The sequence below is a fragment of the Barbatula barbatula genome (genome assembly GCF_947034865.1).
Source record: "Barbatula barbatula genome assembly, chromosome: 22".
In the NCBI taxonomy this organism is placed as follows: Eukaryota; Metazoa; Chordata; class Actinopteri; order Cypriniformes; family Nemacheilidae; genus Barbatula; species Barbatula barbatula.
The window spans coordinates 2545043-2571286 of record NC_136785.1 but is presented as its reverse complement, the minus strand read 5'-3'; the positions used below and the strand labels follow the sequence as shown (position 1 = coordinate 2571286).

At 40.1% G+C, this 26244-nt stretch overlaps 2 protein-coding genes across 2 annotated transcripts; both read left to right on the top strand.

The window, feature by feature from the left end:
* Positions 1-3438: 3438 nt before the first annotated feature.
* On the top strand, positions 3439-6085 carry LOC306911549 (proteinase-activated receptor 1-like; the record flags this gene model as incomplete). Its single annotated transcript, XM_079487018.1, has 2 exons — positions 3439-3499; positions 5052-6085. 2 exons carry the CDS (start codon positions 3439-3441, stop codon positions 6083-6085), a joined length of 1095 nt encoding a protein of 364 aa, XP_079343144.1.
* A 1885-nt stretch (positions 6086-7970) lies between these two features.
* On the top strand, positions 7971-24813 carry LOC306911022 (proteinase-activated receptor 1-like). The gene is made up of 7 exons (XM_079486031.1): positions 7971-7987; positions 8598-8672; positions 8890-8955; positions 12950-13021; positions 13238-13348; positions 19760-19846; positions 23350-24813. Exons 2-7 carry the CDS (start codon positions 8666-8668, stop codon positions 24375-24377), a joined length of 1371 nt encoding a protein of 456 aa, XP_079342157.1. The 5' UTR covers positions 7971-7987; positions 8598-8665; the 3' UTR covers positions 24378-24813.
* Positions 24814-26244: the final 1431 nt, after the last annotated feature.

Sequence of the window (26244 nt, the reverse complement as noted above, 5' to 3'; positions counted from 1 at the left end):
GCCGTGGGAAGCCCCGGCTCGATGACGGACTGTGAAGTGGAAGTCCTGGAGCGCAAGGAACCACCTGGTGACCCTGGCATTGGTATCCTTGGCCCTGGCCATCCATGTCAGTGGAGCGTGGTCAGTCACGAGGGTGAAGGATCTTCCCAACAGGTAGTACCTGAGCTCCAGGACTGACCACTTTATGGCCAGGGCTTCCTTCTCCACGGTGGCATAGCGGGTCTCCACGGGGGTGAGTTTTCGGCTTATGTATACCGCCGGATGCTCTTCTCCATCCTTCACTTGTGACAGGACTGCTCCTAGCCCCAGATCGGAAGCGTCCGTTTGAAGGATGAAGGGGCAGCCGAAGTCGGGCGCGTGAAGTACCGGCGATGACGCCAGTGCTTGTTTGAGGGTCTGGAACGATGCCTCTGTCTCCGGGGTCCATTGGGCCCGCTCCGGCTGCCCCTTTTTGGTCAGGTCGGTCAGGGGGCTGGCTAGAGAAGAGAAAGAGGGTATGAAGCATCGGTAGTACCCTGCTAGCCCAAGGAATGCACGTACCTGGGTCTTGGTAGTGGGCCGGGAGGCTTTCTGGACGGCCTCTACTTTCCGTTGCTGGGGCTGGATGACACCTTGATCGACCCGGAATCCCAGGTATTGTGCCTCCGCTAGACTCAGGCGGCATTTCCTTGGGTTCGCGGTCAGCCCCGCCTTGCAAAGATCTACTAGGATCTTCCTCAGCCTATCAAGGTGACCCTCCCAGCTCTCAGAGTGGACGACGAGGTCATCAATGAAGGCGGCGGCGTATGGCTGGTGATGGCGTAGTAGCACGTCCATCATATGCTGGAAAGTTGCTGGGGCCCCATGTAACCCGAACGGCAGCACCGTGGCCAGACGGGGTGGCCAGACGGGGTGCTGAAGGCCGTCTTCTCCTTGGATTCTGGCGAAAGGGGCACTTGCCAGTACCCCTTGGTGAGGTCCAGCGTTGAGATGAATCGTGCTTTGCCTAGTCGCTCCAAGAGTTCGTCCACTCGAGGCATGGGGTAGCTGTCGAACTTGGATACCTCGTTTAGGCGTCGGAAGTCATTGCAGAACCTTAAGGTTCCGTCGGGCTTCGGGACCATGACAATGGGGCTTGACCAAGGGCTACGCGATGGTTCGATCACCTTTAGCTCCTTCATCCGTGAGATCTCTTCCTCGATAGCCAGCCGACGAGCCTCTGGGACCCGGTAGGGGCGTTGCCGAACGATTACGCCTGGCTCTGTTCGGACTTCATGTTGAATAATTCGAGTCTGCCCGGGCCGTTCGTGGAAGACATCGGAGAATTGACGGACCAGGGAGGTCAGGTCGGCCTTTTGGTCCGGGGAGAGCTGCTCCCCCATGGCCACAACCGGAGGTTCCGACTCGGCGAAGGCGGCCATCTGCTGGGGTGGGGCCACCCATTTTTTCAACAGGTTAATATGATACAGTTGCTCTTCCTTCCGTCGTCCCGGCTGACTGACTCGGTACGTGACCGGCCCTACCTTCTCCAGGACGGTACACGGGCCCCTCCAGGAAGCCAGGAATTTGGAGGTCGCCGTGGGGGTCAAGATGAGCACCCGATCGCCGGCCTGGAATTCCCTGGGTTGGGCGGGCCGGTCATATAGCTGTTTTTGGGCACGCTGGGCCTCCACGAGGTGCTCCCTCACAAGCGGCATCACTCGGTCAATGCGTTCTCGCATTTGCTGCACATGTTCGATCACACTTCGGTGTGGGGCCGGCTGTTGTTCCCAGGCGTCTCTGGCGATGTCCAACAAACCCCCGGGCTGTCGGCCAAACAGCAGTTCAAACGGCGTAAATCCTGTGGACGCCTGGGGCACCTCTCTCACTCTGAAGAGCACGTAGGGGAGCATCAGGTCCCAGTCGCGCCCGTCCTCTGCCACGACGCGCCGCAACATCCTCTTCAAGGTCTGGTTAAACCGTTCTACGAGGCCATCCGTCCGCGGGTGGTACACCGAGGTGCGAAGAGGTTTCACTTTAAGGAGGTGGAAGAGGTCAGTCATCAGCCGGGACATAAACGGGGTCCCCTGGTCCGTCAAGATCTCCGAAGGAATGCCGACCCTGGTGAACAGGGTAAAGGATAATGTTATATTGTTTGGTTACAGGATGCACTGAATACGGTTTAAAATGAAGCATCCTCAGTATTACAAACCAAAAACATCTGGGGCCCGTTTCAATAAGGAGGTTCAAGCCACACCGAGTTTAAAATGTGAACTCTGAGTTGTTTAACACTGAGATGCAAATTTTGAGGTTTTGGTTTCAGAACAGCTGATTTGAGTTGGTTATATAAATTATATATATTTCTTATCCTCCAAACTACACTATGTGAGAACATGTAAGGGAAAGGATAAGCTCTGATGTAACATACGGCCACGATGGCTGATGTTATTTATGTAAGGATGGATGAGATATATTTTGATTCACTGTAAAAAATTATATTTTTTATAAAATTGCACAGAGAAATTCCTTTATTTTCCTCGGGTCCTAAACTACTCTTCTGAAATCAATGAACATCCATTCACAGTAAAATCGCCAGTGTTAAAAGGTCAATTTAATTTTTACAGTATATATATAATCCACACTTTGAGAGTGTGGATTATATATACACAAGTGTTAATTTGACCTCTTAAAACACGGCACCGGCACATGGCACACGTTCCTATGGTTACTGACTCTGAGTATAAATTACCTCTCTTTTAGAAACAGGTTTGAGTTACCCCGCTTTTTCGGGTTTGACATTCCTCACATTATGAGATGGAAAACCCAGAGTTTCCCTCATTTCAGGGTTAATATACTCAGATTTTTCACTAAACCTCCTTTCTGAAACGGGCCCCAGGTGTCATGATTCTGCCGCATCATGTCATGTTTCTCTTGGTCTAGTGGCAGAGCTTCATGTTTTATGTGGAGAGAGGCAATTATTGTTGATTTGGCTTGCCATACTCTCTCTCTGGTCTCATCTATGTTCCTGCCCTCTCGTCTCCTCCTTATTTACGCATGCCCTACACCTGTTCCCCTCGGTCCCTTATTGAATGCCCTTGTTTCATCTGTCTCGTGCTGGTTCATTGTGATTCCTGTGGTGAGGTCCTTTGTTTAGTTTAGTTTAGTCTAGTATAGTTTAGATCTTTATGTTAATAGTAGTCTTGTTTTGGTATAGTCCTGTCTTATTTTATTTTCCCTGTTTTGTTATGTTACCCCCTCGTGGGTTTTTGTTTTGTATTATTATTAAAAGTCTTGTTAACTCTTTATCCGCTGTCTGCACCTGGGTCCTCTGTCCGTGTCTCAACACCCGCGATCATGACACCAGGAGAAGGCGCAGTACCCAGAGCTCAGAGACAGACACTTTTTACACCTGGATTTTAAAACCGTGCAGATCTTCACTATCCTGTTCTTGTAGGTGCTATTGCAGCTTTTGAACCAATGATGATGTACCCTGAGAGGGGGATGCCGGCACCCAACTGTTTATCAGTTTCGGATTGCAAAGGTAACAAAACAAATATAATAAGTTGTATATTTGCATTTTCAATATAATATATTGATTAATCTTTTCTGAAATCATGTCCAAATCTGTTACACAATCGATTACTTCACACATCAGCATTAAGTGTCAAGCTTTACATTGACAGACAAGTATTACAAAAGCAACATTACAGTAGACCATATGACTTGTTTATAAAGATGATGTTCCATTAAGTCAATACAGTTATACGGTAGCTGTGTGCGAGCAACGGAAAATCTTTACCCTTTGGTCCTCATGAGGTTTTATTTTATTAAATGGATTTGTGCGCTTTCGGTTAAAAACCCTGTAACAAATAAAGCTATTGCTAGACATGAGTCTATCTCCCTTGAAAGGCGACAAAAATCAGTAAATCTAAGGATGAAGGGGGTTTCAGCTATATACATTAGACTAGTGGCGGAATCGGGAATCTTTTGCCACAGATGGGGCGGGGCACTATTTGGATGGGCTCACTATGCGCCCAGTCACATAGGAGGACAGACCAGGATCATACCATTGTGTGATAGAAGGGGGAAACACGCTCTGATGATAGCGAATGTAGTGGTGCAAGCCAGGTACACAGAGCAACAGAGAGAGGCAGGGGAGCTGGATTTAAGTGTAAGCGTGTTGGAAGAAATGAGCGAAAAACTAAAAAAGCAGCATCTGGCTGCACTTCAATTACATTGAAGATTGCAAAACCAGTGCAGAATTGGTCAAATGAAAACATCCGTCAGACCAGGTTAGGGTCAACAACAAAACTGCACAGACGTCTAAGAACCTCCCACCCGTATGTGCAGCTGGAGAAATGGTATCAGCCCATCCAAGCTGAGGTATCAAATATTTCTAAATGCCAACCTGCACTAAAGAAGTTTCTTAAAGGGAAAGTTCGCTCTATTTTATATTCTGTCATCATTTACTCACCCTCAGGTTGTTTCAAACCTATATACATTTCTTTGTTCTGTTAGACACAAATAAATATACTTGTAAGAATGTAAGCCTAGTTCTGTGACATCATCCACTACCTTAGGACAAAAAATATAAATTGTTTGTTCACACAAAGTGAGATCCTTTGAATAATTTAGGAACACAAACGGTTCCGCGGCACACTACATTGTTCCTACTACGCCAGTCAAAGATGTTCATTTTAGTACAGACCATTAGCCACAATGATGCAAAAGTGACTACTTGAGCACTAGCTAAAGCCCAAATTATTCAAAATAACTAACTGAGAGTAAATAATTTGCTCACAGCTTGCCCCCCCAGTTAAAAAATCCCATATGCACCCCAGCCTAATGTACGCGAAAGTAACTGTACTCATACCTAGTAATATTCGTGATACTAACAGACAAACTAAAAAGCATAAAGTCAAATAAAAGTATAGTCCATTTGACATGGCAACATAATCAGTATTTGTAAGGTACAGTACTACAGTACAGTACAGTAAATAATAGTTTTGTGTGGAAAAGGACAGTAAGTCATACACTGTCACTGATGTTATCGTAAGAGCTTTTTCTGATGTTGTATTGTTGTTTGTGTACAGGCAACTTCACTTCACATCAGTTTAACAGCACTGATCTGATCGAAGAAATACTATTCGAGGATGCCTTCAGAATCTCAGATGATGCAGTGATCTTCCTCAAAGGGCCGCTAGTCACACGTGTCATGCCCTCTTTCTACATCTTCCTCTTCATCATTAGTTTACCTCTAAACGCATTGGCCCTGCTGACGTTCACCTGTAAGATTAAAGCAAAGAATCCAGCTGTGATCTTCATGTCAAACCTGGCGTGTGTGGATCTGCTCTTCACCCTGCTGCTGCCTCTGAAGATCCACTATCACCTGAACGGATCTCATTGGGTGTTTGGTGAGGCGGCGTGTCGTGTGGTAACCTCTGCTTTCTACTGCTACATGTACTGCTCCATACTGCTGATGATGTGCATGAGTGTGGACCGGCTGATGGCCGTGGTGTTCCCCGTCGCCTCTCTGACCTGGAGGAGCATGAGGAATTCTGTTTATGTGTGTGCGCTGGTCTGGGTGCTGGCAGTCACTGGTACGATCCCAATTCTTTCCATAAGACAAACCTTGAACGTCAAGCACATTGGCATCACCTGCCATGATGTCTTGCACCATATCGACCCTGCAGATCAGAAGTATGAGTACCTGTTTTCCATCCTCTCCTGCCTCTTCTTCTTTCTGCCGCTGGTCGTCACTTTGGCGTGTTACTCCACCATTATATACTCACTCAGTAAGTCTGGTCGCTTAGCAACATCATCATCATCATCAACCTCGGATAGCCGAAGGAGAGCTGTGATCATGATCATCGCCATGCTGATAGAGTTTGTGGTTTGTTTTGCATCCACCAATGGGATCCTGTTGTATCACTGTGTTCTTCTGGCAACAGGAGGCGTCAGCGGGGAGGGAAACACATCATATATGGCTTACATGTTGACTCTGTGTGCGGGCAGCTCAAGTGTTTTTCTGGACCCTCTGCTGTACTACTACGGGTCGTCTCAGTGCAGACAGCAGATCAGGTCTGTTTTGAAGTGGAGAAAAATAAAAAAGGCAACAAAAATATAATCCATGTAAAATGTGAATTGTTATTCAAATATATGTCACATTAAAAAAAGAATGTATTATTAATGTTACAGTAAATGGAGTAAATAATTAATCAAATTTTGTAAACTTTATTCAACAAAATAAAATAACTTTGTGTGTCATTGCCTTGAAAAACTAAACTGATCAGTTTTATCATAAAATGTTAACTTTATATTCTAATATTAAATTTAAATCTTTAATCTTATATAATATATCTTACAATTACAATAATCTCTCATATAATCTTTGATAGTCTTATTTAATTAACACTGCATATAGGAATATATAGTGTGTCTGATATTTGACCTGTGTTTTGACTTCCATAACCTTTTATGTTTTACTTATATATAGTCAATGTTTTCTTGTACAGCTGCTTTGTAACAATGAAAATTGTAAAAAGCGCTATATAAATGAAGCTGACTTGACTTGACTGACTCATATAAAGGTTTTATAAAATTATATTATGTATCTATGCATGTAATTGCTTTCCTGTAGCTCTGTGGTAAGATCATGGCACTACCAATGCCAAGGTCATGAGTTTTATCCCTGGAATTCCATAAATTTAGAAACAAATGTATAGTATAATGCAATGTAAGTCGCTTAAGCGTCTGCCAATGTCATTGTATTTAAATACAATTGTTTTTCTTTTTTAGTGCCATGATTTAATTTTTCAGCTAATAAGTTATGTGGTATTGTCTGTTTATTATTATTATTTGCTGATTTTATTTTTATTTGAGTAAATAAAATACATTTCTCATTTGTGTTTAGTTTGTTTTTCAACAAATCTTTAAGCCTACATTTTATTTAATTTTAATATCAGAAATCTACTGTGAACTACTATAATGGTGACAAAATAATTCTGTGTTTGAAGCTCTTATGAGAAGTTGCACTGGATAAAGTGATCTTCTAAATAAGTAAATGTTAGTTTCATCCTTTCTTGTGGCATCTGTGGCTTGTATAATAGCAGCCAAATGGGTTCAGTGGAGGCTAAAAGGCTAAAAGGCATCACAACCCAAGACATCTTCACACAGATCAGACTGAACATTAAAAGCAAAACGTTCACTCTGTTTGTGTCTATCAGAAGACTCTGAAGTTTGATCATTTTAAGTTGTTGTTCAAACTTTTCTCTCGGCCGATGGAATTGAAAATAATCTTGCTTATAATAATACTCCTGCATACGTGGACTGCAGACAGTGGTAAGTACATCATCATTTTAATGACAGTGCTTACTCATGCATTATATACATTTTTATACAGCGGTGCTTGGTTTCAGATCGTAAGCTATTTTATTCAAATTCAATCGAATAAAAAATCTGTTTAGAGATAAATAATTCATCCATATTGGCTGGAGTTATCAAAGTCTTGTGTATGATTTGTTCAGAAGCAACCAGCCCCACCAAGCTGATTCCCGAGACATATTTTCTTTGATTAACCGGTCAAGACATTATTCTCAGCCATTATCTTGTATATTCTGTGCAAAATCACAGCTAAAGCAGAAAAATAGAGGCTGTGAAGTATATACTGATGAAAACATCGCCTACAGTGCTGATAGATAACTGACAGTATTCTTACAGCTAAGGCTGCGTGTTGGAGGGAATTATCAAGGGATCTGTTTATATTTCCATTTGATAGTGTGTCATGATTCTGCTGCATCATGTCATGTTTCTCTTAGTGTAGTGGCAGGATCATGACAGAACCTCATGTTTAATGTGGAGAGAGGCAATTATTGTTGTTATTGCCTTCCACACGCTCTCTCCAGGTCTCGTCTCTGTTCCCATCCTCTCGTTATTGATTAATGCCCTACACCTGTTTCCCTCTTGATTTGCTCCCTTACTTAATGCCCTTGTGTCTTCTGTCTTGTGCTGGTTCATTGTGATTTGGTTGGTGAGTTCATGTCTTGTCAGTTTAGTTATTTGTAGTTAATGTCAAGAGTTTATTTAAGTGTAGTTAGTTATAGTCCTGTCTTGTCATGTTGTTATATTGTCATGTTTTGTTATGTTACCCCCACGTGGGTCTTTGTTTTATTATTTATTAAATTATCTGTTAACCCCTTACCCGCTGTCTGTGCTTGGGTCCTCTCTCTGTGTCTCACCACGAGAGTCGTGACATAGTGTTCCGAGTGTATCCAGTGTTATTGTGTTTTCTTTTGTTTAGTTAGGCAATCCTTCATCTGATTTAGCTACCAGAAAATTCCCTTCAAAAAAGAATAATCAGTATTTCAGTGTACATGACTTAGTTGGACCAAAATGAGGAGCAGTATAAAGAATTCAGTAATTAATACCTTATTAATAAATTATTATTATACCTAATATTTCAGCATTGTGCTGAGGTTTTTTTTAAACTTTTGTTAAAGAGCACTATGCATTGATAGTGCTTTATGGCAATGTTAATCTGTAAATGTATAACTGTGGATTAAAGCATCTGGCTCGGCCATGTGTTAATAATAAAATGATCTCTGCCCATTCAAGCTCAAAACCTTTTTCCTTTTTTTCAGATGAAGCTGATCAGCATCACCTAGTAAACACATCGTTGATCCCACAGGAGATTGATGTTGTCAGTGATATGTCCGGTATACTAACTACCGTACTAGATTCAATTTGTGATGCTAAGTGTTTTATGATTTTATGTGGTGGTTGGGTCATTGCTTACAATGCAGTTTTTGCTGTTTTATGTTCTATGTACTGTAGGTGTACCTACAATGCAAAATGTTAAACATTTGTATTTTTTGGTTTAAGATCTGTGTTCACAGTTTAGTTTCACTGATGCTTTTGTATGTTTGGTTTCAGGTGACGGCTATTCGTCCGGTTATTCGTCCGGTTATTCGTCTGGTCATTCGAGATCAATAGAGCCAGGTAAAACAAACCTGAAACACCAAAAGCCTATTTTAACAAAATAATCGTAATGAAAGTAAATTTAGCTTATTTGTCTTCTTGTATTATTTGTAAATGGATTCAAAAGCGTTAAATCATAAGAAAATTTAAAGCAACATTCATTTTAGAAGACATAAAGTTCAATATGTAATTTTGGTCAGCTTTAAAATCTAAAAGCAGGATTTCCTGTATGTTGTTCATGCCGTCTGAGTGAGGCATATTTCTTTGTTTGAAGATATCAGAGTGACCAGTCTGTGCATGTTTAATAGTGTTTTGAGAGCATGCTGTATGTTACAGTTTTTCACGATCGCTATGACATATTTTCCAATACTTCTAACAATTTTCCTAAACTCTTTAAGCACCAAACAACACACAATTGACAAAACAGTTAATTTCAGGCTCAAAATCACACATTGCAAACTAAACTCCAACACTAATTTTCAAATTACAATAATATACTAAAACAATACACTACATCTACAAAAACACTGCAAAAATGTCTCAAAATCAAATTATTAGTCCAAAACACTAATACATGTTATCTTCCAACAGGAACATTTACAGTAATCAATCATAGCACTATATCATACAAACACTAACATCAAATGGATTTATAGAATCTGCATTGTTTTAGGTGTCGGGTCTGACCTTATAAAATAGAGAGTATATTGCATTGATCATAGATTGTGTTTTACAGTACAGTTTATTTTTCTATTTGGGTTAATTTTGTCATTTTACACAACAATTGAATAACTAATCTCAGAGTAGCTTTATAGAATGAACGGTTTATGTGTGGGGGGGGGGGAGAGACAGAGACAGAATTGCTGCAGTAAAGGCTTTATTTGCATTAGGGAAACAAGAATGCAAGAAAACAAAATATGCAAGATAGCTGCCATTAACTCCATTATGTGAATATAAAAACAAAAATAAAAACTGAAGATTAAAAAAAATCACCATGTTGACAATTGCTAGTTCCTGTCCTTCATTTAGGAGCTTTCCTCTGAGCGGGATAGACATTGAATCCTTAGAGAGACAAAATAGTGTTACATATTACATTTACGCATTTGGCAGACGCTTTTATCCAAAGCGACTTACATTGCATTATCCTATACATTTATACATAGGTATCTGCAATCCCCTGGGACCTTGCGTTGTTACAGTTTTTTACAGACGCTAGAACACATTTCTCAATACTAAGGTCACTTTTGCAAAACTCTTCACACAGTTCTCCTAACCAACTTTCAGCTTGGCAAAGCAGTTCATTTCACATTCAAAATGCACTACAACTACATTCTTCCAGAACACTAGCAAAGGTTGACAGCCGACAAACACACCCACAAAACAATGACTGAAAAAACACTAACAACATGTAGCATTATACAATGTTTCTTGTGTAAAACAAGGACACATCTCTGTTTATGATTCACTGCAATATATGTTACTGGAATGAATCAGATATGATCCAGAATCCGTCAATATTTTATGTCGTTTATTTATTAATTTTTTTTTGCACCGAGTAATTCCAAAATACAAGAATTTGCATACACACCATCCACTGATACAAATACAATAGTATAGTAATGCTAATCTACTCTGTATTCTCTATTTGACCACAGGTTCTCATCCATATCACATTCTATGTCATCTAGGGCAATAACATGCTCTTTATTGTTTGATATCACAGTGAATTATCAAAGAACACCTTTCTTTCTATGTTCTTCGGCTACATACATTATGATAGACCGTGTGGCGGGCAGAAAGCAACTCAGACACAGTTGTACAGTTGGTACCCCGGAGGGTGATTTATTAGTGAAAAAATAGCTGGGAAGTGGTGTACGGTGAGAAGGGGAAGTAGCGGTTGGTTCCCAGCGGCGTGCGTTGGTGAAGGGTCCTCCGGTGTACTTGCGGTGGTGGTGAGTATCTGCCGATCGTTTTAGGCGCTGGTCTCTGTAAAAAGAGGCAAAACCAAGCATTAGCAGTGACATCAGTCAGGAGAACAAGCTCTCCCTTTTCTCCTCTGCTTCTGCTTATATCTGGTCTGTTTGATGAGGCGCAGTTGAAAACGACCGGCAGGTGCCGAGGCTTGATTGTGGTGTTTCCATGGCGACGCTGATTGGCCATTGGCCCGCTCGCCACACTCCCCCCCCTAAGCGTCGACCTGGTATGTTGCCTCGGCTTGTTGGGGACTAGGGGGCTTTGGGGGGGGGGGGTTTGTGCCCCTGACCGTGTTGCCCAGCCTGACCACATCCTCGATAGTCCGCATTGCCGTGGGAAGCCCCGGCTCGATGACGGACTGTGAAGTGGAAGTCCTGGAGCGCAAGGAACCTCCTGGTAACCCTGGCATTGGTATCCTTGGCCCTGGCCATCCATGTCAGTGGAGCGTGGTCAGTCACGAGGGTGAAGGATCTTCCCAACAGGTAGTACCTGAGCTCCAGGACTGCCCACTTTATGGCCAGGGCTTCCTTCTCCACGGTGGCATAGCGGGTCTCCACGGGGGTGAGTTTCCGGCTTATGTATACCACCGGATGCTCTTCTCCATCCTTCACTTGTGACAGGACTGCTCCTAGCCCCAGATCGGAAGCGTCCATTTGAAGGATGAAGGGGCAGCCGAAGTCGGGCGGGTGAAGAACCGGCGATGACGCCAGCGCTTGTTTGAGGGTCTGGAACGATGCCTCTGTCTCCGGGGTCCATTGGACCCGCTCCGGCTGCCCCTTTTTGGTCAGGTCGGTCAGGGGCCTGGCTAGAGAAGAGAAAGAGGGTATGAAGCATCGGTAGTACCCTGCTAGCCCAAGGAATGCACGTACCTGGGTCGTGGTAGTGGGCCAGGAGGCTTTCTGGACGGCCTCTACTTTCCGTTGCTGGATGACACCTCGACCGACCCGGAATCCCAGGTATTGTGCCTCCGCTAGACCCAGGCGGCATTTCCTTGGGTTCGCGGTCAGTGGAGGCTAAAAGGCTAAAAGGCATCACAACCCAAGACATCTTCACACAGATCAGACTGAACATTAAAAGCAAAACGTTCACTCTGTTTGTGTCTATCAGAAGACTCTGAAGTTTGATCATTTTAAGTTGTTGTTCAAACTTTTCTCTCGGCCGATGGAATTGAAAATAATCTTGCTTATAATAATACTCCTGCATACGTGGACTGCAGACAGTGGTAAGTACATCATCATTTTAATGACAGTGCTTACTCATGCATTATATACATTTTTATACAGCGGTGCTTGGTTTCAGATCGTAAGCTATTTTATTCAAATTCAATCGAATAAAAAATCTGTTTAGAGATAAATAATTCATCCATATTGGCTGGGGTTATCAAAGTCTTGTGTATGATTTGTTCAGAAGCAACCAGCCCCACCAAGCTGATTCCCGAGACATATTTTCTTTGATTAACCGGTCAAGACTTTATTCTCAGCCATTATCTTGTATATTCTGTGCAAAATCACAGCTAAAGCAGAAAAATAGAGGCTGTGAAGTATATACTGATGAAAACATCGCCTACAGTGCTGATAGATAACTGACAGTATTCTTACAGCTAAGGTTGCGTGTTGGAGGGAATTATCAAGGGATCTGTTTATATTTCCATTTGATAGTGTTCCGAGTGTATCCAGTGTTATTGTGTTTTCTTTTGTTTAGTTAGGCAATCCTACATCTGATTTAGCTACCAGAAAATTCCCTTCAAAAAAGAATAATCAGTATTTCAGTGTACATGACTTAGTTGGACCAAAATGAGGAGCAGTATGAAGAATTTAGTCATTAATACCTTATTAATAAATTATTATTATACCTAATATTTCAGCATTGTGCTGAGGGTTTTTTTATACTTTTGTTAAAGAGCACTATGCATTGATAGTGCTTTATGGCAATGTCAATCTGTAAATGTATAACTGTGGATTAAAACATCTGGCTCGGCCATGTGTTAATAATAAAATGATCTCTGCCCATTCAAGCTCAAAACCTTTTTCCTTTTTTTCAGATGAAGCTGATCAGCATCACCTAAACACAGAGTTGATCCCACTGGAGATTGATGTGGACAGTGAGATGTCCGGTATACTAACTACCGTACTAGATTCAATTTGTGATGCTAAGTGTTTTATGATTTTATGTGGTGGTTGGGTCATTGCTTACAATGCAGTTTTGCTGTTTTATGTTCTATGTACTGTAGGTGTACCTACAATGCAAAATGTTAAACATTTGTATTTTTTGGTTTAAGATCTGTGTTCACAGTTTAGTTTCACTGATGCTTTTGTATGTTTGGTTTCAGGTGACGGCTATTCGTCCGGCTATTCGTCCGGCTATTCGTCCGGCTATTCGTCCGGTTATTCGTCTGGTTATCCGATATTGATTGGGCCATATCAAGCAAACCTGAAAGACCGTAAGCCTATTTTAACAAAATAATCTTAATGAAAGTAAATTTAGCTTATTTGTAAATGGATTCAAAAGCGTTAAATCATAAGAAAATATAAAGCAACATTCATTTTAGTAAACATAAAGTTCAATATGTAATTTTGGTCAGCTTTAAAATCTAAAAGCAGGATTTCCTGTATGTTGTTCATGCCGTCTGAGTGAGGCATATTTCTTTGTTTGAAGATATCAGAGTGACCAGTCTGTGCATGTTTAATAGTGTTCTGAGAGCATGCTGTATGTTACAGTGTTTTACGATCGCTATGACATATTTTCCAATACTTCTAACAATTTTCCTAAACTCTTAAAGCACCAAACAACACACAATTGACAAAACAGTTAACTCAGGCTCAAAATCACACATTGCAAACTAAACTCCAACACTAATTTTCAAATTACAATAATATACTAAAACAATACACTACATCTACAAAAACACTGCAAAAATGTCTCAAAATCAAATTATTAGTCCAAAACACTAATACATGTTATCTTCCAACAGGAACATTTACAGTAATCAATCATAGCACTATATCATACAAACACTAACATCAAATGGATTTATAGAATCTGCATTGTTTTAGGTGTCGGGTCTGACCTTATAAAATAGAGAGTATATTGCATTGATCATAGATAGTGTTTTACAGTACAGTTTATTTTTCTATTTGGGTTAATTTTGTTATTTTATACAACAATTGAATAACTAATCTCAGAGTAGCTTTATAGAATGAACGGTTTATGTGGGGGGGGGGAAGAGACAGAGACAGAATTGCTGCAGTAAAGGCTTTATTTGCATTAGGAAAACAAGGAAACAAGAATGCAAGAAAACAAAATATGCAAGATAGCTGCCATTAACTCCATTATGTGAATATAAAAACAAAAAACCCACTGAAGATTAAAAAAAAATCACCATGTTGACAATTGCTAGTTCCTGTTCTTCATTTAGGAGCTTTCCTCTGAGCGAGGTAGACATTGAATCCTTAGAGAGACAAAATAGTGTTACATATTACATTTACGCATTTGGCAGACGCTTTTATCCAAAGCGACTTACATTGCATTACATTGCATTATCCTATACATTTATACATAGGTATCTGCAATCCCCTGGGACCTTGCGTTGTTACAGTTTTTTACAGACGCTAGAACAAATTTCTCAATACTAAGGTCACTTTTGCAAAACTCTTCACACAGTTCTCCTAACCAACTTTCAGCTTGGCAAAGCAGTTCATTTCACATTCAAAATGCACTACAACTACATTCTTTCAGAACACTAGCAAAGGTTGACAGCCGACAAACACACCCACAAAACAATGACTGAAAAAACACTAACAACATGTAGCATTATACAATGTTTCTTGTGTAAAACAAGGACACATCTCTGTTTATAATTCACTGCAATATATGTTACTGGAATGAATCAGATATGATCCAGAATTCGTCAATATTTTATGTCATTTATTTATTAAATTTTTTTTGCTGAGAGTAATTCCGAAATACAAGAATTTGCATACACACCATCCACTGATACAAATACAATAGTATAGTAATGCTAATCTACTCTGTCTTCTCTATTTGGCCACAGGTTCTCATCCATATCACATTTTATGTCATCTAGGGCAATAACATGCTCTTTATTGTTTGATATCACAGTGAATTATCAAAGAATACCTTTCTTTCTTCGTTCTTTGGCTACATACATTAGGATAGACCGTGTGGCGGGCAGAAAGCAACACAGACACAGTTGTACAGTTGGTACCCCGGAGGGTGGTTTATTAGTGAAAAAATAGCTGGCAAGTGGTGTACGGTGAGAAGGGGAAGTAGCGGTTGGTTCCCAGCGGCGTGCGTTGGTGAAGGGTCCTCCGGTGTACTTGCGGTGATGGTGAGTATCTGCCAATCGTTTTAGGCGCTGGTCTCTGTAAAAAGAAGCAAAACCAAGCATTAGCAGTGACATCAGTCAGGAGAAAAAGCTCTCCCTCTTCTCCTCTGCTTCTGCTTATATCTGGTCTGTTTGATGAGGCGCAGTTGAAAACGATCGGCAGGTGCCGAGGCTTGATTGTGGTGTTTCCATGGCGACGCTGATTGGCCATTGGCCCGCTCGCCACAACCGCAAGTGCGGAGTGTTATGATAATAAAATTCCATGACTTTCTCAATATGCTTGTTAACATTTACATCAACGACATTCAAGTTTCTCCCGTAACCAGTCTGAGCATATTCACCAAGTCAAACTAGTCGCAAAGTCCCAATTAAATCTTAAAACCGTCCATTTTCTCGGTTATATCATCAATGAGAAGGGAAATCAGATGACAGGAAGGTGGAAGCTGTAAGATCCTGGCCACAACCCTCATCCATTAAAGAACTGCAAAGGTTTTGTCCATTTTTATCGATGATACATAGCAAACCTCAGTACCATTACGTCCCCACTCATCGTCTTACTCTGTGGCCAGCCAAAGTCTCTTTCCTGGACTCCAGATTATTTAGATTCCTTCAACCATCTTAAATAAGCCTTCTGCACAGCACCCGTAAAGCTGCGTGGGAATGAGTGCGGCGGTGTGTCGAATTGTGCGGGGGACAGAATCATCTTTACACTATGTGAAAGTGAGGGGGACATGTCCCCCTCGTATTCTATGCCAATGCGTCCATGCCAGCTGTGGACCACATGGTTCCGGGAGAGATAGAGGGTATGAGATACTGTTCCTTAAACATAAGGGCCAGGCCAACTCACTCTGATCTCCCACAACCTTGTACCAACCTGAGCAGAGCGTCTGGCTCTCGACCAGTGACATTCGTCTGTGGCAGCCTTTCTCAAATTCAGCCCCGCAATACTGGTCCCTTTCCCATTGTCCGTCAAATGAACCCAGTCGCCTACAGGCTACAGCTTCCACCCCACTACCGTCATTCTAGGTGCCACTGCTAAAACCATTTACTAATCCTGTTCCCCTCCAGGCAGCGCCTCCTCCTCAAGCCCCTATCGATGTCGCAGAGTATCTAAAATCCTTTATTTTTCTGCTTATTATGTGTCTCTATAATTTTACTTCTAATCATTATAAGTACGCATTGCAGTTACTGAAGATGATTTGCAGTTATTTTGTTTATTGGTATTTTAACAGTCATACAAAATTCAGATTAAGGATCAAGAATTGCTTACACCAACCCATTAAAAACTAGCCAATAGATAGACAAGAAAACAAGGACAATGTATACAGTAGATACCAAAAACATAACATTTACATTTAGTCATTTAACAAACGCTTTTATCCAAAGTGACTTACACAGAGTTCAGGGAGCAATAAGCGATATGTCATAAAAGAGCAATAGTACATTACAGTTTTTCTCGATTGTTTACAAACAAATACTGGTACTTGAGACACAATGACCACAACATGTAACTCATTCACCAACCCCTTGAACCAATTCTGCTAAACTACAAGCACAATTCCTGCTTTACACTCACATTGCAGATCTAAAACACACTTTTTTCAAAACACTACACACAATTCTCTGCATTTGGCACAATTTTCGGGCAGAAAAATCTCTTGTTTTCACAAAGAACACACTGCCATTCAAATATGAACACTGACTCATCACATGTGTAAACACCTGTCACAAATGTGTAAACCCCTTCTCCAAGCTATGGAAGATGCATGTGGAGATATAGCAGCTGATGCTTTTCATGACTGGACTGAAAAACATTGCTTGTGATGTGGATGAGGTGCTGTGGCCCGACCCAAACCGAAGAGAAGATGCAGCATCGTTTTTTTACTGTAACTGTATGCAGTCAATTCTTCTGTTGTTTTGTATGTACACCACTGTATGTGCAACCTTGTGTGTGCAAAATATATGTGTTACCGTGTATTTGTGTGTTCTGACTATAAAATCTATTATATTTATATATATATATATATATATATATACAAAAAATATTTTACAACACACTTATGTACTGTCTGTAGTAAGTGTAACACTGAACCACATAAAGACCAAAGTCATTATGATGAATGGAGAAGTGTTTTCCATTCATTATAGTGTTTTCTATAGAGGACATCAGTGTTCAACTGGTTCTTATAAATGTCTATTCATATGATGGTTTGTGTGTGTCATTTGAAAACAAAATACCATTTTGAGAAGAAAGAAGATTGTTTTGAATGTAAAGTTTCATTTTGCAGAAGAATTGTGGGGTTTTGCCCATTGTGTTTGTGTTTTTTGATTTGTGTGTAGAGTTCTGAGAGTATGAGGCATGCTTTCAGAAAATGTGTGTAAACAATTGAGAAAAACTGTAATACAAAGTTACTAGTTTCAACAAGAGCCAGACCACTATCTGTTGAGAGAAGAGAGTTGTTTTTTTTTTATTTGTCTGTCAAGTAGTCACAGAAGAGGTGTGTTTTAAGTAGTTTTTTGAAGGTTGTGAGAGATGTGGTTGACCGGACCGCATTAGAAAGAATGTTCCAGCAGGAAGGAGTTTTTCTCGATTGTTTACACACAAATATTGGTACTTGAGACACAATGACCACAACATGTAACTCATGCACCAACCCCCTGAACCAATTCTGCTAAACTACAAGCACAATTCCTGCTTTACACTCACATTGCAGTTCTAAAACACACTTTTTTCAAAACACTACACACAATTCTCTGCATTTGGCACAATTTTCGGGCAGAAAAATCTCTTGTTTTCACAAGGAACACACTGCCGTTCAAATATGAACACTGACTCATCACATGTGTAAACACCTGTCACAAATGTGTAAACCCCTTCTCCAAGCTATGCATGTGGAGATATAGCAGCTGATGCTTTTCATGACTGGACTGAAAAACATTGCTTGTGATGTGGATGCGGTGCTGTGGCCAGACCCAAACCCAAGAGAAGATGCAGCATCGTTTTTTTACTGTAACTGTATACAGTAAATTCTTCTGTTGTTTTGTATGTACACCACTGTATGCACACATGCATGCACACTTGCACACATTTATACACACTCGTAACCACACAAAAATATACATATATATATATAAGAGATGTAAAAATAAAAGGATGTTGAAAATAATAATCCGTAGTTAATTTCAAGATTTCTCTCTGGCAGTAATGCTGGTGTCAAGCAGAGGAGCAAATAGTCCCTAGAAATTCTCTGGACCAATCATTTTGTGTTAAGCTATGTGACTAAAGGGGATGAGAAGTTTCTGTTGCGTGCTCTCTAACAAATAGCAGCATTATTTGTAAAAGGCTAAATCTAATTAGATTTTAGGTCCTCTTTACAGTTTTTCTCAATTGTTTACACACATTTTCTGAAAGCATGCCTCATATTCTCAGAACTCTACACACAAATCAAAAAACACAAACACAATGGGCAAAACCCCTTAATTCTCCTGCAAAATGAAACTTCACATTCAAAACAATGTTCTTTCTTCTCAAAATGGTATTTTGTTTTCAAATGACAAACACAAACCATCATATGAATAAACATTTATAAGAACCAGTTGAACACGGATGTGCTCTTTATAAAACACTATAATGAATGGAAAACACTTCTCCATTCATCATAATGACTTTGCTCTTTATATGGTTCAGTGTTACACTTACTACAGACAGTAAATACATAAGTGTGTTGTAAAATATTTTTTTGTATATATATATATATATATATATATATAAAATAGTTTTTATAGCCAGAACACACAAATACACGATAATACAGTAAATATATTTTACAACCAACGCAAAGTTGCACTACAGTGGTGTACATACAAAACAACAGAAGAATTTACTGCATACAGTTACAGTAAAAAACGATGCTGCATCTTCTCTTGGGTTTGGGTCTGACCACAGCACATCATCCACATCACAAGCAATGTTTTTCAGTCCAGTCATGAAAAGCATCAGCTGCTATATCTCCACATGTGTCTTCCATAGCTTGGAGAAGGGGTTTACACATTTGTGACAGGTGTTTGCCCATGTAATGAGTCAGTGTGGATACTTGAATGGCAGTGTGTTCCTTGTGAAAACAAGCGATTTTTCTGCCCGAAAATTGTGCCAAATGCAGAGAATTGTGTGTAGTGTTTTGAAAAAAGTGTCTTTTAGAAGTGCAATGTGAGTGTAAAGCAGGAATTGTGCTTGTAGTTTAGCAGAATTGGTTCGGGGGGTTGGTGAATGAGTTACATGTTGTGGTCATTGTGTCTCAAGTACCAATATTTGTGTGTAAACAACTGAGAAAAACTGTAACATCTGAAGGCAGGACTTCCTGTGTGTTGTTGTGTAGATACAGTAAACTGATCCAGATTCATGCCGAATGAGTGAGGCGTCTGTTTGTTTGTAGTTATCAGAGTCTTTGTATGAAGCGTTCTGAAAGCATTCAGGTAACTGTTGTGTTTGTTTGTGTCTGGTTACAGATATTGACTTTAGCATGGCTGCATCCCCTCCGCTGAGGCCTGATGAAGGAAAAGTGTACATGCAACGTCTAGATTACCACAACTACGGTACCCAGATTTTCTAAATTATTTAATGCTAATTATTTGTCCTTATGTCAGTATAAATCAATAACTATGAATTGTACAAAAGTCCATAGAAATTCTTGAACCTACGGTCCCCAGAACATAAAGTATAACTTAGTACACTTAGTATTGTAATATAACAATGATACACAAAAGCAGTCCATTTGACTAATAAAAGCTTTCTGTGGAGCAAAGAATGCAATTCATAACATTGTGATGTGACAAATACAGAAGTGTCTTTACACAGATCTCTCTGGTGTTTGATCATTTGAAATTGTTGAGCAATACTTTCTCTAGGCCACGCTTTAAAATAACAATGTAAAATAAATCCTATCTTGTGGCATTGTGGCTTGTATTATTGCAGCCAAATGGGTTAATTGCAGGCTTATAGGTTTGAGAGGCGTAACAAACACATAGTCATCTTCGCGCAGATGAAACTGAATAATATTGAGTAAGACAGTGACTATGTGTGTCTGTGATCATTTGAAGTTGTTTAATACTTTCTCTCTGCCATGGAAGTGAAAACTATCTTGTTTTTAATTATATTCTTGCAAACCTACACTGCAGACAACGGTGAGTACATTTTATATTTCTACGATATTTAAGACCCATCATTTCAAAGAAAATCTGGAAAAGGTCCAGAGCTCAGAAGATGTAAGCATCCCCAACCAAGCGATTTCTGAGCTGCTGGATGCTGTAAATCACTTATTGGTTGATAGTTTAGCTAGTGAACACTGAGCCATTATCTTGTATACTCTGCTCACAGATTAACTAGAAAAAAACAAATATGAATATATGCACTGTTGAAACCTTCGCCTAATGGTTTTGTTTTGACTGGAATTATCAAAGCCTCAGATGGGTTCCGTTTGCATTTCTATGTGTTTATAGTGTTATAAGTGCATCCAGGAGATGCAGTTTCCAGAATAAGTCAAACTCAGCTATTAATAATACATTTCATATCATTGCAGCTGATCATGTATTATTATAATTTTATGCTATAAAAACCATGCGTTGGTTGTGTAGATATATGGAGAAAAGCATCTAATTCGTCCATTAGAAGCACTGGGTAAATTCCCGGTGGCCTTGCGACTGATTTGGCCTGATGATAGCAAGTCAATTTTGAAATGTTGATTCCCTGCCGAAGGTATTCACCTGATCATTTCCAAATTCAGCTTTAGAAAAAAATCCCAAATATGGAGACGGTCAGCATGGCATTGTAAACAAAAAGGAGATCCCACAGGAGATTGATGTGGACAGTGAGGTGTCAGGTACATTAGATGAAATCTAGTGTCGTTAAATTGTTTATGGTTTTACATTATGTGATGGTTGCTCATTGCTTACGGTGCAGTTTTTGCTGTTTAATGCGCATTATTTAAACCTACAATTTGAATCCGTTGCGGAATACTGTAGGTGTGACTGAGCCTTCATTTATAGTGTTTGGTGTCAATGTTTGCAGTTGAGCATTTACTGATGTTGTTCAGTTACAGGTAACAGTTATCCATCTGGTTATACATGGCAGGATACGCCAGGTGATAAAACACATAAACACCAAAAGCTTTATCTAAATAATATTAATAATAGAAAGTACATTTGGGTGACCTAGATTCCTTCAACCTCAAAGAAGCCTTCTGCTCAGCACCCGTGTTTGAAGCTGGGTGGGAATGAGTGTGGAGGTGTGTCGAATTGTGGAGGGGACACAATCATCTTTACACTATGTGAAAGTAAGGGGGACATGTCCCCAACGTATTCTATGCCCATACGTCCATGCCAGCTGTGGACCACATGGTTCCGGGAGAGATAGAGGGTGTGAGATTCTGTTCACGTCCACTTCAAGCAGCTGTCCTTAAACACAAGGGCCAGGCCAACTCACGCTGATCTCCCAAACCTCTGTACCAACCTGAGCAGAACATCTAGCTCTCGAACAGTGACATTCGTCTGCGGCAGCCTTTCCCAAAATTCAGCCCTGCAATATTGGTCCCTTTCCCATTGCACAGGTAGCCTTAAATTCAATCTGGAGAAAATGCATAAATGTGATGTAGTAAATGTCACTGATGGTGATTTGGAAAAAACTTTACTAAATGTATTTGTACAGACACAACAAAATTCAGAAAAAGAATCGGTGATAGCTTACCAACCCACAAAAACTACCCTATAGATTGATCAATAGATTCAACATTTTAATCACGATTAATCGCACCCTTTTCGTCCGATGAACTGCGAATAATCGCACACGTATGGTGAACTTAAACATGCACTATTTATTAGGTGCAGTATCCAGAATAAGTCAAACTCAGCTATTAATAATATCTTTCATATCATTGCAGCTGATCATGTATTACTATAAGCATACTAAATATTTATTATCCTTTTATGCGTTAAAGCACCATGTATTGATTATGCAGATAAAAGCATTTAACTCATCAGCATCGCATAGTAAACAAAGTGGAGATCCCAAAGGAGATTGATGTGGACAGTGAGAGTGCCTTAGGCAAAGGGTGTGTTTTTGATAAACCTCTTTACGATAATGATATTAGAAGGCCCATGAGGACGCAATACCTTAATATACATACAGTCATTTATGAGTACACACGCACACATTTATACACATTCGTAACCGCACAAAAATATACATTTGTAATATATCTATAAGATGGAAAAATTAAAGAATAATAGAATATTATAAAATATAGAAAATAATCATCTGTAGTTCGATGTAGATGGGAAGTTTCTGTTGGGTACTCTCTAACGAATAACAGTATTATTTTTAAAAGACATAAAGTTCAATTTGGATTTTAGGTCCTCTTTAAAATCTGTGTTCTTGTGGAGATACAGTAAACTGATCCAGATTCATGGCGTATGAGTGAGGCGTCTTTTTTTGTTTGTAGCTATCAGAGTCTTTGTATGTAGCGTTCTGAAAACATTCAGCATTTATGTGTCTGGTTACAGGTTATTGTGGCAACGAAATACCAAAAGAAGATACCTTCCGATGCCTCAAATAGAGCAAAACCACATGGTACCCATATGTTCTAAATATTATGATGCTTAATATTTATCCTTAATGTTAGGCTACTATAAATCACTATAACTATTTATTGCACAAATAGTCCTTAGAAATTCTCTACATGATAGTCCCCAGAACGGAAAGCATAACTATTTATACGCTTGGTACCATTTGACCTATAAAGTCTTTCTAGTGAGCAAAGAAGATAATTCATAACATTATGATGTGACAAAAAAGGTTTCTTCACAAAGATCAGACAGAACAAATTGATTATTTGACAATTCCTGGGCAATACTTTCTCTAGGCCATGCTCATAAATGCAACATAAAGGTAACTGTACAGTTTAATAATACTATTTTCAAAAGAAAAAGACAAGCTAAAAAAAGGTCAATTAAAATAAAAGCATGATGTGTGCAGTACATTTTTGGCACTGATGAGACCATGATATCTTCTACTGATGCCCAGTTGTTGTTTGTTGGTTTTTCAGAGAATTGCACAGAACATTTGTGTAACAGCACCAATCTGAGCAGAGAAAAACAAGATGTGGCGTATTTAATCTCAAATGAAGCGGTTCTATTCCTCAAAGGGCCGCTAGTCACACGTGTCATGCCCTCTTTCTACATCTTCCTCTTCATCATTAGTTTACCTCTAAACGCATTGGCCCTGCTGACGTTCACCTGTAAGATTAATGCAAAGAAACCGGCTGTGATCTTCATGTCAAACCTGGCGTGTGTGGATCTGCTCTTCACCCTGCTGCTGCCTCTGAAGATCCACTATCACCTGAACGGATCTCATTGGGTGTTTGGTGAGGCGGCATGTCGTGTGGTAACCTCTGCTTTCTACTGCTACATGTACTGCTCCATACTGCTGATGATGTGCATGAGTGTGGACCGGCTGATGGCCGTGGTGTTCCCAATAGCCTCTCTGACCTGGCGGAGCAAGAGGAATTCTGTGTATGTGTGTGTGTTGGTCTGGGTGCTGTCATTTGCTGGCATAACCCCACTTCTCTCTATAACACAAACGCTCACGACTAAGAATGTTGGTGTTACCTGCCACGATGTCATGCGCCATTACGACCCTGAAGATCAGATGTATCAGTACCTGTTCTCCATCCTCTCCTGCCTCTATTTTTTTCTGCCGCTGGTCGTCACTTTGGCGTGTTACTCCACCATTATATACTCACTCAGTAAGTCTGGTCGCTTAGCAACATCATCATCATCAACCTCGGATAGCCGAAGGAGAGCTGTGATCATGATCATCGCCGTGCTGATAGAGTTTGTGGTTTGTTTTGCATCCACCAATGGGATCCTGTTGTATCACTGTGTTCTTCTGGTCACAGGAGGCGTCAGCGGGGAGGGAAACACATCATATATGGCTTACATGTTGGCTCTGTGTGCGGGCAGCTCAAGTGTTTGTCTGGACCCTCTGCTGTACTACTATGGGTCGTCTCAGTGCAGGAAGAAGATCAGCTCTGTGTTTTGGTGGAGAAATACTAAAATGGCAACAAAGATATAAAGCACTCACATTAGCGTGTGAAATGTGTGGTTTGCATTATATTCAGCGTTGGTGTTTTTGTTCATTTTAGTATACAGTATGCATACTCCTCATTGTAATGAATGCTCTCTTGTTTCATGCCATCAAAAACGCGTACACTATATAGTGCACACATCTTAACAACAGGTAATGCATGTAAATCAGCAATTTCATTTTTGTAAAAATATAACAGTACACTGTGATTGTTTGTCATATTTTGCCTGGACGCTATAAAACCAGGTATAAAAAAAAGCTAATATTATGAATGTCAGAATGGCTGTTAAATTGTGTAAACTATATAATATTTAATTGTTTAGTGATTCAAATCAAAGACATAAGTCATTAAGTGTAACCTTCGCTAGCCTACTTTAAGCAATATTAAAGCATTATAAAAATGCCTGGATGATTCATTCTTTCCAAAGAGATTTGTCTTTAAATTAATGCTTTCTTTGTCATCGGAGTCAGTTAACCCTCAGGACTATCAATCCACCCGGTAAGTAAGCATAAGTGATTGTGAACCATTTTCACTTGTTTTGGTGCAAATAAAAGTGACAACAGGTACATTGGAGAGGCAACAACAAGGTGGTCTGGGGAGGACCATTCTCAGTGGGTCTTACAGATGTCCACGTGCTATGAAGTATTGGGATGAAATACTCAACTCTATAGTCAGATCTTATGCTGGGGAAGTGCAGAGCCCTCCTGGTGCATGATAACACCCGACCTTATGTGGCAAGAGTCTCTAGGCTGTTTCTGGATGATGAAGGCATTGATGACATTGAGTGGCCCCTCACGTTCCCCAGACCTAAATCCAGGTGAGAACCTCTGGGATCTCATGTTTCCAAAGCCATTAAGTAGCACCAGGAGCTCACTTATGCTCTGATCCAGTTCTGAGCGGAGATTCCACAGGAGACCATGTGCCATCTCATCAGAAGTACGCCCAGACATTGCGCCATATCACTGTGCTGTTGTCCTGAATAACAGCATGGCTGTGCTTAAAGTTTAACCCATAAGGAAATAGCAGTTTATAAGAAGTTGCGTACGTTTTATATTTAAAAATGATTGTGTAAGAGCATCAAAGCTATCCATGTAAAAAAACTACAAAAAATATGCTTAGAAAGTATTAAAGTGTTTGCACACATCAAATGTTACACCGCTGTTCCCACTAATGCAAAATAAAGCTGAAAATCTGATCATCTCAAGGCTGCAGAATATTTTAGTCCTTTATCTGTCTTAATGTGCTACTCAAGTGGTTGTGGTCAGCAAATTCACAAGCCAAAACAACATTCATCCATTACTCACAAGCTGGTATATTGTATTTGTCGATTACGACACCCTCTGGTCTTTATTGATGTATCTGGTAAATTACTGAATGTGAGCTTTATTGGCATTATAATGACAATCAAATTAACTCAATGGAGGCTGAAAGGCCAGTGATGTCAACATTTAAAACCAAATAAAAGAATTAGAAACAGCCAAGAAACTGGTTTAGTGTACTGTAATGACTGCGCTAATGAGAGTAAAGCAGTATCACAATCATTCACAGCTATGGGTTCATATGATACTGCTCTTCTGCCATTAACTTGCTTCATTATACTATGCATGTAAATATACAAAAAAGACTACAAACACAATAAAACTTGTAGTCTTGTGGAGCCAATGTATATATTGCATTTTAAAAAATGAAGTGATAATTGGCAAGCACTGCATGCTATTTGTAATGCATTTTGTAGCCTACATTATCCATCATGAAAAAACTTCATCAAGTGGCTGATGTGCTTGTTTAGTTTTTCTGGGTTTAGATTTCAATCCAAAACAAAGCATTTGAGATTAATGAGATTTTGTCTTGAAC